This window comes from Thermobia domestica, chromosome 6 (genome assembly GCF_964235325.1).
Source record: "Thermobia domestica chromosome 6, izTheDome1.hap1.1, whole genome shotgun sequence".
Lineage (NCBI taxonomy): Eukaryota > Metazoa > Arthropoda > Insecta > Zygentoma > Lepismatidae > Thermobia > Thermobia domestica.
In genome coordinates, this window is record NC_137459.1 from 200,950,498 (window position 1) to 200,969,407 (window position 18,910).

Sequence of the window (18,910 nt, forward strand, 5' to 3'; positions counted from 1 at the left end):
TTGTTTGGTTTTGGATTATAGCAATGAGGAAGCTCTTGTCCATATATCATGTAGGAATGATAAACTTTACATGCATAAGAAATCATATTTACTCTAAATTAAAAATATTCCTTTATTTTTGAAATATTGCAAAACACAGTAGAGAATTACTGGAAACAAAAATAAAGCAATTTGAATTATATTCGCACGCGATTACTTTAATTGTATTCCAGATATGTGAATATACAAAAGGCAAATGAACCTTGAAATAGTCCATTGTATTATGACCAATAACAAACGTCTGCTTGCTGAAACATTTGTCGCTCATATTCTGTGTGGGTTTGTGTGTGGCTTACTGCGTTAAAAAGCCCATAAATGTATCTCTCTTTAGCTTTTGGAAGATAACAAATGAAGCGCTCTATAACATGAACGCAAACTTGTCAATTAAGCTCGTGCTGCAATTTTTAACGTAACAGGAGTAGTGTGGTTAAAACCATATTTCAAAGTTGAACTGGCAAAAGAGGAGAAAAAGTGTCGAACAACAAGTTATGTTCTTCTAATGGAAGCGTGAAAAGATAAAACATATTTGCATTTTATTTTTTTTCAGAAAAAAATAAAATAAAATAAAATAAAATAAAATAAAATAAAATAAAATAAAATAAAAAGGTATAAATAAACAAAGTTTATGAAAGAAAAAAAAAACATTATTTCTCGAATATTGTTTATAGCTATCAGGGGCAAATCCACGGGGAGGAGTCCACTGGATCCGGACTCGAAAAAACTTCCTAACATGCATTTGTACAATTTCTCAATAAAACTATACTTGTTTGACAGGGAAAAGGAAGTATAGAGGGATGATATCCTAGTCAACAATGGAACACCAGGGGTCTAATTAAACTGATAGTGTGACGAATTTCTTGTCTATGGGCCAGGTGAAGTCGGACAGATCATTAGGAGGGTAAAGATTTATTGCTAGACCGTTAGGTGGTCAGACTGGTTCCTGGAAAGGTTGATCGTTAGGAGGGATGGAGTAGGGAACTTCAAAACTTATGGGATACATCTAATTCTTCAGAGAGGGATTTACCCTTCATCCTCGCTGGTAAGTCGCACACTGATAGGAGTACACAATTAAAATATACCTTGAAAAATACCATAATGTATACGGATCAGGGGTAAAAGTGTGGGGTCAACGCGGGAGGATGCCGTCTTCCCACCTCCAAAAAATATGTACGGCGTCCCCCAGTTTCTAAAAAAGTACAATGGGCACAGATAGGCAGGGGAACGGCTTGACGACATGCCGCTACCTACCGTCCCCTACCTTTTCAGATCCACTTTTACCCCCGATACGGATAGGAGGTAATTGAATATCAAAATGTAAATATAGTAATTTACACATATAGATATTAATATAATTTAATAGCCAAAATAAGTAATAATATTTAATTATATTAGGATTGATTCAAATATATAAATATGTATTAATGAAGGTATTTATATTCAAAAGAGGTATTCATATTAGAGTCCAAACGTATTACTTAAAAAAAATATCTGTCTAAGAAACACTCCTTTTTACAAAATTTCAAATTTCGCATCACACACCGGGACAATACTAGAAGCCAAGAGTTCAGTAACTTTTGAGCTAACATAGTTGCTAATCTAAAATAGGGAGCAAGCCCGAAAGGAAGCAGGTTTATAGCGTATACTCTATGTAGAACAGAAATAAGGAAAATGAAATGTAGTTAGAAGCATTGACCAGCAACTATTGTTACTTCCAAACTTAACTCTATTATTAGCGGTACACACTTTTATGCTTTTTTTTTTTTTTGTAACAATAAGTGTTAGATTTTCAATCTGACTTGTATTTTCACACATCTGAGAATAACCGTTAAGTAAAGCTTGGCTGGTAGGCGAGCCTGACAGAGAAAAAAGAAAGAAAACATGGCTTTTATGTCAGGAGTACCAGATTTAAAGGGTATATTATAAATAAGTAATATTTAGTATTAAAATGTTCTTGGATATTCCGATACCAGTTAAGAAAAATGCTTTACGAGGTCAAGCATCGATATTTCGTTTCCCGTATGCTTTCCATTCTGCTAAAAACATTTTTCTCAGCCACTTCTGAGTGGTGGCGGGTGGTAAGTCTGAGGAAGGGATGAGCATACGACTCACCTCCTGAAAGGGTTTTTTTGTTCGACTAGCATTCGAAAGAGATGACAACTCCAAAAATCTACAAAAATAAGTAAATTTCTTATATATTGAATTATATTTATGGTTATTGTTTGTTATATGTAAATATTTCATAGCCATTTTTTTTAAATGTAAAAGTAAAAACGGAAGCAGACAGGTGAACCATTTCCCGCCTGTTAGAAGGTAATTTGAAAACCCGTCAGTAGAGTGCACTAAACACCAGACAGAAAACGTCTGTTTGGAGATTCCTAACAGGTCACCGCGACTAAAAAGCAAAACATAAAATCGTGATTTAATAAAATTGTAATAACTGTTTCGTATAAAAGACATACTGGGGGTGTGCGAATAAACTCTAAGTGTACGTATAGACACAGAAATTGGAGTGACAGTATGTAAATTTTAAATTATTTACAAAATTGTCAAAATGTCGCCGGCTCAACGCGGGTGGCACAGCACCAAGGGGAAAGGTCGACAACCCCGAAAACAATGAAAGTAGAGGGAGTCCACCACTTTTGAGAGACAACCAGCGGAAGTAAATACAGGAACTCAAGGAGTAAACAGTTAGTTAATAGTTAGCCACCTGTTTGTTCAACTCAAGTTCATCATAATTCTCATTGGAAGCTGTGTTCAGTTTTGTTTATAAATTGCGGCTCAAATAATGTATAGTTAGCGCTTAGATTGACATGTCAAAAATCTCACCGGAGTGTATGTTTCAGAATCCTGCGGTACCCACACAACAATTTTTATGTAGGGAGTTTGGGTACGGGCCTATGAATTGAAGTACTCAGAAACTATCTCTGTTAAAGTTGTTGCGGAAGTACCGCAGGATTCTGAAACTTGGGTATTTGGATAGGGCACATATTAGTTCCTAAGTGAAGTCTTGACCCGACTACGGTAGGTCCTATAGTTTTGGAACTATGGACCTTTAAAGTTCATTTTTTTTCATGTTTTCGGCAGCTTATATCTATGAAAGAAAATATTTATGGACCCAACTTGGTCTAAACTTTTTGTCTTGTCTTGGTGCCAAGAATCACCTCCCAAACGTTGTCGGTGTTGTTTTGAAACACGCTGTATATATATATATATATATATATATATATATATATATATATATATATATATATATATATATATATATATATATATATATTTATATATATATATATACCGAATTTTTAAAAATTGCGCCCGCGAACTACGAAGCACTATTCTACAAGTCAAAATAAAGCAAATAAGTACATATATAATTGCACATCTTAAAGTCCTTGTCTCGAGACGCGAGTTGTACTATGTGTTAACGTCACAGATAAAGAATCATGGAGTAGATCTACCAATTCATCAAATAGTTACATGTATTCTTTCCAGGTGGCAGTTAAAATCGATACTTTTTTCATAGTAATCGATGTAACTGCTTTATGGATTTGAACAAAAATGCTAATGGTTCCGAATGTATCTATGATGTTGCCAAATAGTGAAATTATTGACTCCTCACATCTGCTGAAGAATGTCCCGGAGGATATACGATTATATATTATTTTTGCTTTATTTTGACCTGAATAATAGCAGTCTGTTGTCCGTGGACGGTGCCATTTTTAGAACACCCGATATATATAGAAGACATGCTTTGGTTCTTTGCTAAGATTTGGTTAGCTAAGTAGTACCATGATGGTGACCATCCTGAAGTCCGCCATCTTGGATTCAAACCCAAAATTTTGAATAGAAATAGGATCGTATGACATGTTTCGGAGTAGCTTTTTCACCACAAATACATATCTGTCTATTTTCCACTTATCTCCGATCATGTAATAATTATACCTTTGGAATATAAATTTATACATGTGGGTCATTTTCCGTAACGATACGGGAATGCACTAGTGTCGAAAATTTTAATGTGTAGGTATCCCAGCTGCAAGTAACATAGAGAAGCTTTGCAGACTAGCGATATTTGTAACTTCTAACCTCAAAGAACAATTATTAGGCATCCTTGAAATACCTTTTTTTATAGGATAAGCACAATCTGCAGCTGTTTACGAAGCAGTGAAAAATGGAGGATAGAACACAAAATACAAGGGTTATGCTTCGATAAAACTGCAAACAACACTAGCACAATAAATAGCGTTCGTACACACCTTGAGAAGAAGTGTGATCGTGATTTACTGTACCTACCGTGCCGACATCACATCTTCGAATTAGTTCTTCAAAGTAGTTTTCACATAGTAAAATATGGTGCTACTGCTGCCAATACAAGTTCCGGGAGGCCTGATGTGCTTTTGTTTGAAAGATTTACTCAATCCTGGTCGTCCATCGACAAAAGCAATTACGGAACTGGAATGATGATGTTACGGATGATGTCCGTGTCAGTAAGCTGGAATTTATACAATAACAGATACACCAGAAACACCACAGAGATGGATATAGTGTTTCTCTATGGTGGTTCTGTTATATCTGTTGTTGATCTGTGAGATGGCAATGGTATTCCTAGGTGGCACTCTTCCACAAGGAGTTTCATTTCGCATTCCTGGAGCTGTGAGCCATGCTCGGTGGATGGCAAAGGCTATATATGTGAATTTGAAGATGAATTTGAACTGGCGAGGAGAGAGAAGAATTGAAGACCTGAATCAGAACATCTCAAGTCCACCGGAGTATTTTTGTGATTTTAGTAGAAATACAAGATGATTATACTTGGCATACTATTCTGTTCAACTGAAATTATTTTGTGTTTTGTTTAAAAAAAGGTTTTGGTTTGGATTTACGTATTATTGCAAGTGGTTAGCCCAGGAGCGTCATTTCAGACTTTTCTTGGGGGGGGGGGGGCAAGACCCCTTGATATAAGTAAAATTTCGCGTTTTTCACTGATTTACTAATATGTTATTGATACGATCTATGTAAATCTCAAATTCAGGAAGGCAATTGCCCCTCCCTACTCCCCTAAATGACGCCCCTGGATTAGCCCTTAAAACATAGATGCTAACATAAGAAAAAAGCAAAATACGAAGAAAAAGAGTGGACTTGGGATGTTATGCAATTCGGGTCTTCAATTGAATTAAGAGACTATGCCTTTTTCTTGTCCGAATCTAACACAAGCTCGATTCCTTGCACAACTGGCTGTGAAAGCTCCGCATCATGATATGTTTTTACAGAAATTAATCGAATACGAGGAAGTAGATCCAGAAATTAGTAATTTTGCTGTGAAAAAAATATCTAACCGTTAGTGATATCTGTCACCACAAACTGCGGCTTCCGCGCTTTTTGATAATGAAATACAACAACACGTAAAAAAATGGTGGTTTCTAATATGACGGGGAGTACAGAAGAATGTGATGTACTACCATGAGCAAAATAAATGACGCGTCTCTTTATTTTGAAGTTTTTTGAAAATATCTCCGTTTTCTTTATATGTTCGAAATTTCGGAAAGTTTCCCCAGCAGGAAACGTTAATAACAAGCCCGTTTTAAATATTTGTGTTAGATATTAGCTTAAAATAAATAAATTAGAAGCGAAAAACATAAAATCGACTGAAATTACGGGAATTACCAACTCTGCTAAAGTGGGAAATTTTCAAGAACGCGAGGGAATTCTGCAGTTCAACACGAAGCAGCGACATCTATGTCATTGAGAGAAATGTGGATTAATTCTACAAACAAAACTTTTAACGAAACATTTCTAATATCTCTTATTACGTGCATTATCTGCAAACTCCAAATATATGAATCTATACTAAGTATTAACGTATAGATAGAGCATATAGTGGAAATTGCCTATGGAAAAGGACGAATTGGTAGCACGATCGTAATGAAAAATCATCTTTACCGTATAACATGTTCAATTTGCGTAAGAAAACAAATAGCTCAGTTAGTTAAAGCAACGAGTCTGTGTGCCGAAGGTAGCTGGTTCGAATCCCCACAGAGGTGCAACTGTCATTTTTATTACTGTGGTTATTTTATTTATTTTTTATGTGGGAAAGAATCAAATTGTAACATAAGTGTAAAACTCATGACGATACCAAAAAAAAAAAAAAAAAAAAAAAAAAAGAAAAAAAGAAAAAAATGTTGTCGCACTTGCATTAGTGTCCCTAAGTTTTGTTTGTAAACAGTTACGTAATTATTTTCCCTGTGCTCACTGCTCACAATATGCTCGGTGGTGCATAATGAATGTTTCCCAGTAAAAGCTAATTCTAATTTGGAGATTTTTATAAAGTTTCACAATGTTTATCATTAAATAGTCTTCTATCTACTTGTTTGGACGCTTTGATACCAGATTTCCCTATTAAATGTTTAATTTTCAGTAGATGTTTCATTACGGAAAAGTTTTACAGTGTATTTGTCTTGAATTGAAATTGTTTTGAATTTACCCCACGAGGTAAGTAGCCCGGAGGAGGAGAACTGAAGTAGCTGATATTCTACGTAAAAGCAACCAATTTTAGATTGATGACGCTTCTTACCTTCAGCACATAATCTTTACGTTAGAGAGTCAGAGAGAAAAATCCTTTTTTTTCCCTCCCCTTTGACCACTCATCTTAAAGCTCTACATGTAATGATTCGTGTCACATAATTTCGTCTCTCCAAAGATATTCATATAATAATAATAATTATTATTATTATTGGCGTAAATGGCGCCCCCACAACCCTGTGGCGTGGGGACCGCACAAGCTGCAAAGTCAAAAAATATATAGAAAGTACGCAGGGACGGACCAGGCCAAATTTTCACCTGGGCAAAGTGACTTTATGGCGCCATCCCCCCTAGTATTAGCCTATATTTTACATTTTATCCTAGTGTTTTTAATAGTTTAAACCCATTTTTTCAAAAAGACATTCATTACCTAGGAAAACTTCACAAAAAATATGGCCTGCTATAAACAATACGAACAACGCCCCCCCCTCCAGCTTGGTCTAGTGGCTAGCATGCCTGCCTTCTGTGGTCCCGGGTCCAATTCCCGGTGGGTTACTGTTGAACGATAAACGTGGTTCGGATTTCACTATAATCAGTATCCACATCTCCTTTGGCCATTAAGGCATAACTGTGGAACGCTAAACTCAAGCAAAGAAACAAACAATACTTACTCCCCCTCCACTCTTTATTCTACATGCCATCTCTCCATTTGTCGATACAGTCCCCTTAGTGCTATGAAACTCTTCTTCCATGGTGAAATGGAAAAAGATTATGTAATTGCCGCTACTTTACAAGAATATAAACCAAAAAAAGTCAGTAGGAAACACATTATAAAATTTACTTTTTGAGGCTCGTTTTGGCGTCCCTCTGACTCTTGCCCCGCCCAAGGTCCGGCCATGAAAGTATGGACGCATAACTAAGGGCTGCGGATGTGAGGTTAACCTTCATGTTATGCGACTGGTGTTTGAAATGTTCAGTAACTGATGGGTTAGTAAAATAATTTCGACAGTTACTGATATTTAAAGTTTAGCTAAGACAAAGTTACCTAACCAAATACATTTGATATCGCGATGTTAAAATTTGATTTTTCCTCACATAAAAAAAGAGAAAAACAATAGTAAAAAAAAACTCTTACTCGTATTAGGCTCCAACTAACAACCTAATTCGTACAGACTAGTTGCTCTGACCAACTGAGTTTCGATTTCTTACGCGAAAGAAGTCTGTTATATTACGAGGCATGCTTTTCATTATGATCGTGCTGTTAATTTATTCTTTCGATAGGTAATTTCCACTCTTTGCTTTACCTATATGAATAAATGTATGGATTCATATATTAAGTGTCTTTGGGTAATGTGTGAAATAATTTCGCGACATATATACTTGCTTAAATGTATTGTATGCTATGATTTGCCCTGATTGTCTGTTGATATGGTGGTTGGAAAACACACGTCAAAACTATTCGAAGTAATACCAACACAGCTTAAGAACAGGGACTGAACTGAATCATCACTCGATTGACCTTGAGGGCAAAAAACACCAAAGGGTAGCAATAACGAAAGTTCAGCATGCATTTCTGTGGAGCTCTGTTCAGTATCACGGTTCTCTGGCAAACACGTTTGTTCTTAGGAGTATATATTACAAACCTAACCTTTCGATACAGCGCAATTGCAGAGAACCAAAGTAAAGGAATTCTTGCCCTTGTTAAGTTGGGGTACCACCATGTGCAATAAAAAATATCGCGTCTCCTTGAAGTGATACTTTATCGAAAATAACTCGTTTTCCTTTATATATTCGAAGTTTCTGAGGGTTTCAAAATGAGGAAACATTACTGAAAAACAAGGACGCATTTAGGGGTGGGTTCAGGGGATCCAGACCCCCTCTGAAATCCCAACTTTTCTGTAAATTTAACCTAATTTTGGGGGTTATTTTTTTAAAAAAAATATTATAATTTATCCTAATATTGAAGTCGGACCCCCAGATAACTTTGGACCCCTCCCGAAATAAATTCCTGCATACGTGCTTGCTGACAAAGATATTTTCAATATATTCGTTAAATAATAAAGTAAAATAACTAAATTAGGAGCAAAAAGCTTCAATAAGGTCCAACTTTTGTCCACTGCCAATATTGTTAGAAGGTATATTAATAGCAAAAACTTATAGTCAATGCTTAACCTTGGAACTTCATCCCGAACACAAGCATATTTTCGAAACACACTAAGGCCTAGCCAGAAAGCATTGTAAGCGAGTTACGTTTGGCAACATCGCACGGAAACAAATGAATGCTGAATTGCATTGTAACCCGTTTCTACTACTACTATTTTTATTACTAACTTCGCTATGGATCTGTGGAACTGTATAGTACAACTTATTTTAACGAAAATTAAAAAAAAATAATTGTTAAATCACTTTTTGAATATTATTTTAAATCTTTTTTTTAACGAAAGAAGTGTTATAAACTTTTTTTAAAAATAATCGTCCCTAGTCAGGATTTGAACCCACGCCAAAACCAATCTTCCTTACTAGTATGCTGCGCTCGCTCACTCAGCTACGAGAGTCGACAGCGTTTATCGTTTATTTTGTGCTATATTCACGTCATGACTCGTGATGTCACCAACAGGATCACGATATAGACGTCATTATTTTTCCTACATTGCAGAGTCCCCCGAGAATTGATCATTGTCTACTCGGACTGGAATTGTCATTTGGAACAAACACTTGAATATGAAGCCAAAAGTTCCTTTAAAATAGACGAAAACTTCGAAAGTTTTAAGAATTTTAATATTTTTGCCTTTTCCCATAAGGGGGTCATAGCCTCTACACCGAAAAGCCCCCCAAGATTTGATCATTGACCACTCGGACTGAAATTCTCATTTGAAACCAAAACTTTAATATGAAGTAAAAAATTAAACTTTTACATCAATTTGAACTGACTGGATTCCGGTTAACCACACCATTATGTTTAGTTTAGTTAAGTGGTAATTTGTGACAGCTTCATATCAACAAAGGAATCCTTCACTTCACCGCTTCCCCCCCCACTCAGGAATCCGGGCTGGATCAGCCACTAGAATCAATAGACACTTTTCCTATTCTTTTTGTCACCCTTGGTTGTGTAGGAGCTCCCTCGAACAAATAAAGAAGCGGTAATATTACAATCAAGGGGAGCTATGTATTAGGTATCTCTTTAGTTACTTACCCCTAACCGCACAGGGTTATCTTCAGTAGAATTAAAAATGCTACGTGATATTCCAATCATGAACGGGGAGAGGGTGATATAAATATATTTTCTTATTCATTTTGTCTGCCCTGCTTATCAGAAATTACGTAACGTTGTCTCTGTTTGTCAGTAACGTTGTCCTTGTCTGTTGGGAGGAAATGAGAGGGGCAAAAAACCGTCGTGCCGCCTCCCACATGGTTGCTCAAATTATTACAAAAGAAAGCATTTTAAACTAAGATGTCTAAGGTTACTACATTAGGTAAGTATGGTATCATGGGCGGCATTAGGGGGGGCAAAGGGGGCATTTGTCCCCCCACTTTTTTGAAGTAACCCATTAATGTATAGAGGAAGGTTACCAAAGAGCACGCACTTAATATTCATTTTCAAATAGCTCCGAAAGTAATGAAGCAAAAATTATATAAATTGTACAAAATTTTAATTGAAGTTTAGGCTACATTGTAAGAAATAGAAAAGTTTACTACTAGTTGTAGAAATGGAGATATACGTTAAAAAGTTAAAAAACTCAAATGCGTACTCTTAAGGACCAGTGTCCCAAAGAGTGCGTTTTGCGGTCCCTAAGAGGGCGCACTCAACACCTATCATACTTGAAACCTAAACCCCTTCGTAAACTTCAATTTACCCTAAGGTTTGCTTCCAATTGTTCGTATACAGGCGATTCTAAACTATTTTGCTTTTGCTTCCAACAATTTCTTCATTACACGTCCATATGGTTTTAAAGAATTTATTATGAACGTACACGAAATTTAAAACATTAAAGAAAATCTTCGTTTAGTTTTACCCACAAATTATGATTTTTATGAGTAAAATTAATGATGATTTTTTATGTTCTTAGTTCGTGGTTTCATTACATTATTCCACCAACTGGAAAAAAAATCCTGAACAACACCTTTAGTGTATGTCTTTTTTAATTCTTAGTTCATGGTTTCATTACAATCGTAATCGAAGCCATATCTCGCTCAGCATCTTCCTCCAGAACACTTCCAGAATCTTTATTTTGATCATTTCCTCACTTCTTAGGACAGCATCATCATACCATGAAAGGCAATGGCAAACTACCATGGACCAAAGGCCTACCTTCGGGCAGAACACCACATCATTGTAATTTAAGAAATTTTGTGAATTTAAAATACTTCTTATATATGATTTACAGTTGGTGCTTGAATCGGAGACAAACAATTACAAATAATTCTACAATCCATTCAAACATCATATTACACTCCGAGAGTAACTGATGAGAATAACTAGTATAGTCTGTAATATGAATGCCGTTACCCACACATACTATCAAAGAAATTCTCCCAAAGAGTACGTGCGCGTTCTTTGGTAACTCACTAACGCGCACTCTTTGGGAAACAGCAGTCAACTCGAGTAAAATTCATCCACGTGGCTGCACATGCAAGACCCTCGAAACAAAACCATGGTAAACAATTGTATCTGCATTTATGTTTCCTACCATGCAACAAGGGAACTGTAGTTAGCTGCTATATCAGAATAATTTCTTAACTAAGAGTGTTAAAATATTACATCAAGCATTCAAAAAAGTTATTTTTAGCTGTATTTTCTGTTTGCAGCGATCCGTTAACTTCCCTTTTCTTCGTATCAACTCTCACACAAAGACGCATCAAACAGCGTAGCAATAACAATTCTGTGTGTTACCACTTCAGCGTAATTGGCACTGCGCGCTCTTAGGGCGTGCGTACTCTTTGGTAACCCTCCTCTATAGTTTCATTTGGAAATGTAATGTTTTTGTATGTATTACGGTCTCATAGAAAAAATGGTGCCATATAATATTTGTCATTGCGTGAGTATATATTGGTTGTTTTCCCGTGAAGTTAAGAAAGCAACAGGAATTGCGTTTTAATTGCCACGGAAAACATCCCCAAAATTAACCTATTGAAGCACAATAATTCCAGCATACTTTCAATTCAGTGGTATAGAAGCAAAACCTGATAAATCCATTATTCAATTTTGTCAGGAAACGAAGAAGTGACGCCCTTATGCTTCAGAATTGTTGAACATTTTTTTTTGTTTAGTGATCAATAATACAAATGAGTGAAATCAACAACTAAACAAAAAAGTTGTTAAGAAATTCTGAAAACATGAGGGCGTAACTTTTTCTTCGTTCCCAGCCAAAATTCAAAAACGAATTTAGGTTTTGCTTCTATACAACCTTCTTACAACGGCTCGATATGTTAGTCAGCCGCTTTGAAACTAATTGAGAGAACATTTGCAAAAAAAAAAAAAAAAAGTATTTCACAAGGAATTCTTTAATTGCACAAAAATTGACAGTTCCTAAAATGTCTTTTCTTCTTTCTAAAGTAAGGAATATTGATTAAAAAGAGCGTAATAAGAAACAACTTCTACCTTTTCCATTGTTTTGTAGCAGGGGCGGATCCAGGACGGACTTCTGGGGGGGGCGGTCGGCGGTAATACTGCTACTTTTAAGAGCTCCAAACTTGTTATGGATGGGTTTATTTATATATAAAATAAGAGTTTCCTCTTGTGGGGGGGGGAGATCGCCCCGATCGCCCCCCACTGGATCCGCCCCTGTTTTGTAGTGTAATATACGAGTGAAGTGGTGTGTTTAGGGGTGTACGAGTTTATACACAATTAGATTTAGTAAATTCAACATAATTCTAGGTTTTAGAATTATTTTGTATAACTGGAGTGTGAAATGATTCTAAGTGTGGTTGTGTTTTGATGTATTCCAAGTGAGTTAAAACTGCACCTAATGGCAACGAACATGTTTCGAGAAGCTGCACAAGCAAATACATGTATTGCTTTAAATGTCGTAGCAAATGTTTGTTGTATTTACTGGCTTTCATTTTCCAAGAGTAATAACATTCATTTAAAAGCATATGTGGAATTAAAAATTAAGTTGTTCATTAATCCCCAGTTTCAATATTACTTCTACATAGCATACCTCATTATTCATTACTATGATTAATATTATCCTTTCTATTCATTTGTTTTGTAAATTTGTTATTAAATAATCTGATTACACAATTTTCTAGACAGAATGTTAAGAGAAAGAAATGAAATGAAAGTTTTGAGTTTTATGTCCCACGCTTATGCCGGCTAGGCTAAAGGAGATAAATACTGTAAATGAAATGGTGGAATGAAGAAAGTGGGAGGAAACGGGAGAACCCGAGAAAACCTACGCATAAGGTGTTGGTCCGCCACAAGATCCACTTGGCGGGAGCAGGGTTTGGACCAGGAACCCCATGCACCAGAGGTGAACGATCTACCACTGAGCCACCGCGACCCCCAGAATTTTAAGATGTTCATGAGCAAGTAATCAAATCTCTTCTTACACCTTTGTTGTTTAAGAATACAAAGGGCTAGTGCCTACTTCTGTTGCTCTTGTCAATTTATTTAATAAAATATAAAAATACGATATACGGTATTTTAACTGAAAAAGATAGTATCCTATTAGTTATACAACCTTTCGTCAAACAAAGTGTTGGAAACAACCAGGGAAACTAACAGTGATATACAAATATTTAGATCATGTCTTGCCCCCCCACTTTTAACGTCCAATCGCCGCCACTGTATGGCATATTCAGGATTATTATTATTATTATTATTATTATTATTATTATTATTATTATTATTATTATTATTATTATTATTATTATTATTATTATTATTATTATTATTATTATTATATGAATGTCTTTGGAGCACCGAAATTGTGTAAGACGAACCATGGTATGTAGAGGTGGTTTAAGATGGGTGGTCATAGCAGAGGAAAAAACAGGATTTTTCTCTCTGACTCTCTAATGTAAAGATTATGTGCTGAAGGTAAGAAGCATCATCATTCTACATTAGGTTGCTTTTACGTAGAATATCAGCTACTTCAGTTCTCCTCCTTCGGGCTACTTACCTCATGGGGTAAATTCAAAACAATTTCAATTTAAAACAAATACATTGTAAAACTTTTCCGTAATGAAACATCTAGGGAAAATTAAACATTTAATAGGGAAATCTGTTATCAAAATGTCCAAACAAGTAGATAGAAGATTATTTAATGATAAACATTGTGAAACTTTATAAAAATCTCCAAATTAGAATTAACGTTTACTGGAAAGCATTCGTTATACACCAGCGAGCATATTGTGAGCAGTGAGCACAGGGAAAATAATTACGAAACTGTTTGCAAACAAAAATTAGAGACACTAATGCAAGTGCGACAACATTTTTTCTTTTTTGGTATTGTCATGAGTTTTACACATATGTTACAATTTGATTCTTTCCCACATAAAAAATAAATAAAATAACCACAGTAATAGAAAGGACAGTTGCACCTCCGTGGGGGTTCGAACCAGCTACCTTCGGCATACACACTCGTTGCTTTAACTAACTGAGCTATTTGTTTTCTTACGCAAACTGAACATGTTATACGGTAAAGATGATTTTTCATTACGATCGTGCTACCAATTCGTCCTTTTCCATAGGTAATTTCAACTATTTGCTCTATCTAAACGTTAATACTTGGCATAGATTCATATATTTGAAGTTTGCAGATAATGCATGTAATAAGACATATTAGAAATGTTTCGTTGAAAGTTTCGTTTGTAGATTTAATCCGCATTTCTCTCAATGACATAGATGTCGTTGCTTCGTGTTGAACTGTAGAATTCCCTCGAGTTCTTGAAAATTTCCCACTTTAGCAGAGTTGGTAATTCTCGTAATTTCGGTCGATTTAATGTTTTTTGCTTCTAATTTATTTATTTTAAGCTAATATCTAACACAAATATTTAAAACGGGCTTGTTATTAACGTTTCCTGCTGGGGAAACCTTCCGAAATTTCGAACATATAAAGAAAACGGAGATATTTTCAAAAAACTTCAAAATAAAGAGACGCGTCATTTATTTTGCTCATGGTAGTACAGGACCAAGTAAAGCGATACTCTATAAATAGTGCTAAATTCAACAGTTTCAAAGAAATCAAATTCTCGGACTCGAATCAAATTCGAATACATGTTTCTCAAGATTTTTCTATAGATACAAATTTTGTAAAAAAAAAAAAAAAAAAAAAAAAAACTTGCCCATCTACTTGAAAACAAGATGCCAAATTTCGACATAGGTTCAAAGTATTGAAAGACATTATGTTGGGTGAACGATGTAGCAGAGAGAAGAGTGAAGCTGATACGAGAATACGGGAGCATTATAACCAAGGGCGAGAAAGAAAAACAGTACATACTGCAGATCGTCGGTGAACGCAGAAAAAATATCCAGGTGCCACAAAAATTGGTTTAATCAGGCAGCAGAATTTGGGTAGTTATTCACAGCCTTCAGCTTTTAACATTATTTTCATTTTAAACTTTCATTATATTATTTGTGTATTTTTACGTACTTCATGTAGGACAATTTCAACATAGGTTTCTGTGCATTGGAATGGAATGTGCTATTATATAATAAGCATATATAATTGTTTTCTTGGTACTGTGCATCTTTTTAAATACTTCTGTAAACTATGAGAAAAGGCAATATTGAAGAATATTAAACTGTTACTATAAAGGTAGTAACTATCACACGATCAGAGATAAGTTGAAAATAAAGATAGATATGTGCTTTTGGTAAACAGCTACCCCAAAACGATATGTCACACTAACCCATTTCAATTTAAAATTTTGGGTCTGAATCCAAGATGGCTGCTATCACGGACCTACTCAATTTCAGGTGTGGATCTATCCCCACTACTTATATCCAAAATATGATCCCTTTCCCTTCAACCGTTTCAAAGTTACAAGAGTCTATTCCAAACTTTTGCCATATACTATATATTATAAATACATTCAAAAGTTTGGGTAGCTTGGGGGTCAGTTAAATATTCTTCAATTGAGACAATTTTTTCATGGGTTAACTTGATCCGACATGGAACCAATTTAATATTTTCTCCATATAATTAAGGACCACTCTAATATATATATATATATATATATATATATATATATATATATATATATATATATATATATATATATATATATATATATATATATATATATATATATATATATAGGTATAGTGTATGTGTATTTATAAGAATTATATTCCAACATTCTCATTCCACCAGATTCTTCCCTCTTATTATTCACTTACTTTCATCATCTGTTTCTTCTAGTTATAAAGTAAGATCGTGGGATGCTAAATGAATAATTATTTTATATATTCCTGCGTGGTACAATGTTCGTAGGTGCAAATACATTTTCCGTGAGCTGTAGAACACACCATGTTGGTATTGATAGGAGAGTTTGGGGAAATTATTAATATTGTTTTCTTCGGACAATCTTTCTTCAACAGAAAATATTCAGCAGAAAGTAAAATGTAAAACCTTTCAAGGGAAATACTATAATATTTTTTATGTGTATGCTGCATATTGTGTAATTAATATGAAAGAGCGTTGATCAAAATCATATTTTATACACATATATTTCTTGCAGGTATCGGCAAAGCTTGTCCTCGCCTCGTTAACTTTGCTCTCTCTAGCATAGCTCACTATGAACCTGTGAATATGTTGTTTCCTGATTTCTTCAATCAACTGGAAGCTTTGGAGATTTGGGCTGACCCAGCAACTGACATTGGTCCCAATCTACTGCGTCAGCTCATGTTATACAGTCCTGATTTGAAAAACATCTTATTCAAAGGTTGTGAAGTACTTTCAGACAAGCTTTTGGCCGCCATTTGGAAGGTGAGGATTTGTTAATGCTAATTGGTCCATTCTATATTCCGTAATTACCCTGTAAGCATTTCACATAATAGACCTACATTGCCTAAATAGAAAATAAGTCTATAAAACTATAAATTAAATTATTTCTTCATGCTGACAAAACCTTCCCAAGCCCTGCTGTGAATATACTGTATATGTATATACCACTCTCAAAACGAATTTATCTGAATGAAATTTGGTATGTGCTGCTGCTATCTTAGATATTCTCCATCTCATGTTATATTGTAAATCGTTTGAGTATCATGCGATTTACATGATAAGATCTTTCTTGTATTCATAACAGTAGTTATAGAATGTAATTTTCATATTTTCTGTTATATATTGCAGGGGTGATTTTATGCCTGAAAGACCAGTACTAGTTTGTTCTTTTTCATATAAAGCAATCTTGCTATCGTTTTCCTGTGTCATGGGCGTCTGTGGCAAGGGGACAGAGGAAACACGTTCTTCCAAAATGTGTAGGGTAACAATTGGAAGAACGTTGATAGAACTAACGTGAAAGAAGTAAAGCAACAGGAAAACAAATGAATGCTATTCTAATTAATAGAGTTACATTGTATTATATGAAAGTTCTACTAATATTAAAGCCATCTTCTGAAAAGGAATTGTCTTCGAGTGTCGTGGTGCCTTGGTACGAGCGGTGCAGTGTTCAATTCCCGGTGGGGATATTCGGTCAGAAAAGTGTAAAATCAAGATGGGCCGATGGTGCCATATGTCTCAAAAGAATTTATCCTTGTCTATCGTAGACATATCTATGGAAATAAATAAAATGGAAATAGAAAGGTACCAAGGAATTAAGGATTAGATTTCAGGGCTGAAAAGAAAAGGAAGCAATGCCATTGACTAACAAATTGAGACACTAAAGGATATGTTCAAGAACGTATAACGAAATGAGTAAATAAGAGGTAGAAATGATGCCTATTGTATTTATTTTTAAGAATATATGAGAAGGACGAAAATATATATTCATGTCACTAGGTAACAAATAAAATATGTGAGAACTATGAAACTGCATTAGTGCAAAAGCATTTAAAAACACATAGTTCAAGTTCGTGGATCTTGTCCAATGTTGGTACACAAGAAGGCGATGGTAGGTAGTACTATTGCCGATATAACATCCATGACATATCTTAAAAACATTACAAAACATGCAATATTTGTCTTAATATAACGTGTAACTGCGCTAAGCGGATACATGACTGTTCGCAGGCACAGCCAGTCAAATGCTTAGGCTATAACTTTTCTGGGAGCTCTTCGTTGTTGGAGCCTGCCGGCTGTCAGGTACAGTCCCTTCATACCTCACACGCGCTCGATAAAGCTTAGATCCGGAGACCTAGCGGGCTATATTAGGAAACGTGTACCGAGCAGAGCAGATGGAGCTTACCGAGTAGTACGGAACGCACGATATGCGTCATGCATAACACCTTTCTTCAATGAAGACTAGAGGCGAGCGGTATGAGTGGATTAATTCCTTCTTTAAAGTCAAATATACGTCTTATATGAAGAATGAGAACACGTTGGATTTTTGCTTTCACCTGAAAGTTTACGTACGAGCAAAGAACAGTAACTGTCTAAGATTAAAAAAAAAGCTATCATCACTGAATACTGACTCATTTCATTCACCTTGTCACAACAGTCTCCCACGATACCATTAAAATATTCTTGGCGATGGGCAAGTGTCACAAGTAATCATACGAAAGAAACGAATCTTTCAATCTTCAATAATTGATTGTTTAGTGTTTATGTTATCACTTCTTTTAGTGTTTGGAGAATCATGGCGGTTCTGATTGCACTGGCAGACGCTTCCTGCCAGTTAGGGCAGGCCGAATGATAGGGTAGAAGGGGGGAATTGGGAGGTACGTTTCTTTCAACCTTTTTTTTTTCGTCACAGATTGAAGTATTTTTCTAGTTTTTAAGAAGTGGTTGTATGTTGCAGGTTCTTCTGAACCTACTGTTGTTATGGTAAGCATTCGGCATCTTTACTTTTGATGCTGCAACTTTTTTTATTGTTGTTGGTCTTATTTCCACTAATTACCCCGTTCGAGGTAATTGGGTGCAAAATGATGGAGGCCATTGCCGTTGCTCATAAACCCGTACGGGTGATTGGGTGTAAATGGAGAAAACTCAAGCTTTCATTTGATGTATATAACTTTATTACATTTAAAAACTAATAGTTTTATGTGGCCAATAAAAGAAATTATAACTTTGTTTACGCAAAATAAGGAGTAACTTATTTCTAAATCTGAAAGATATTCGAATGCCTTTCCAAGCCTTCCAATTATTGCTTATAGCATAATATATTGTCCTGTAAACTTAATCCAAAATGTATCCCATACGAATATATATATATATATATATATATATATATATATATATATATATATATA

The 18,910-nt window shown here is 35.2% G+C and overlaps 1 protein-coding gene across 2 annotated transcripts in view; it reads left to right on the top strand.

The window, feature by feature from the left end:
• The window catches only part of LOC145688400 (uncharacterized), a 484,478-nt gene that overhangs the window by 432,519 nt on the left and 33,049 nt on the right, over window positions 1–18,910 (top strand). For both annotated transcript variants that reach the window (XM_081762582.1, XM_081762583.1), the window contains one exon: window positions 16,240–16,487. In XM_081762582.1, coding sequence (XP_081618708.1) covers window positions 16,240–16,487 — 248 coding nt within the window. The remainder of the gene's footprint in view (window positions 1–16,239; window positions 16,488–18,910) is intronic.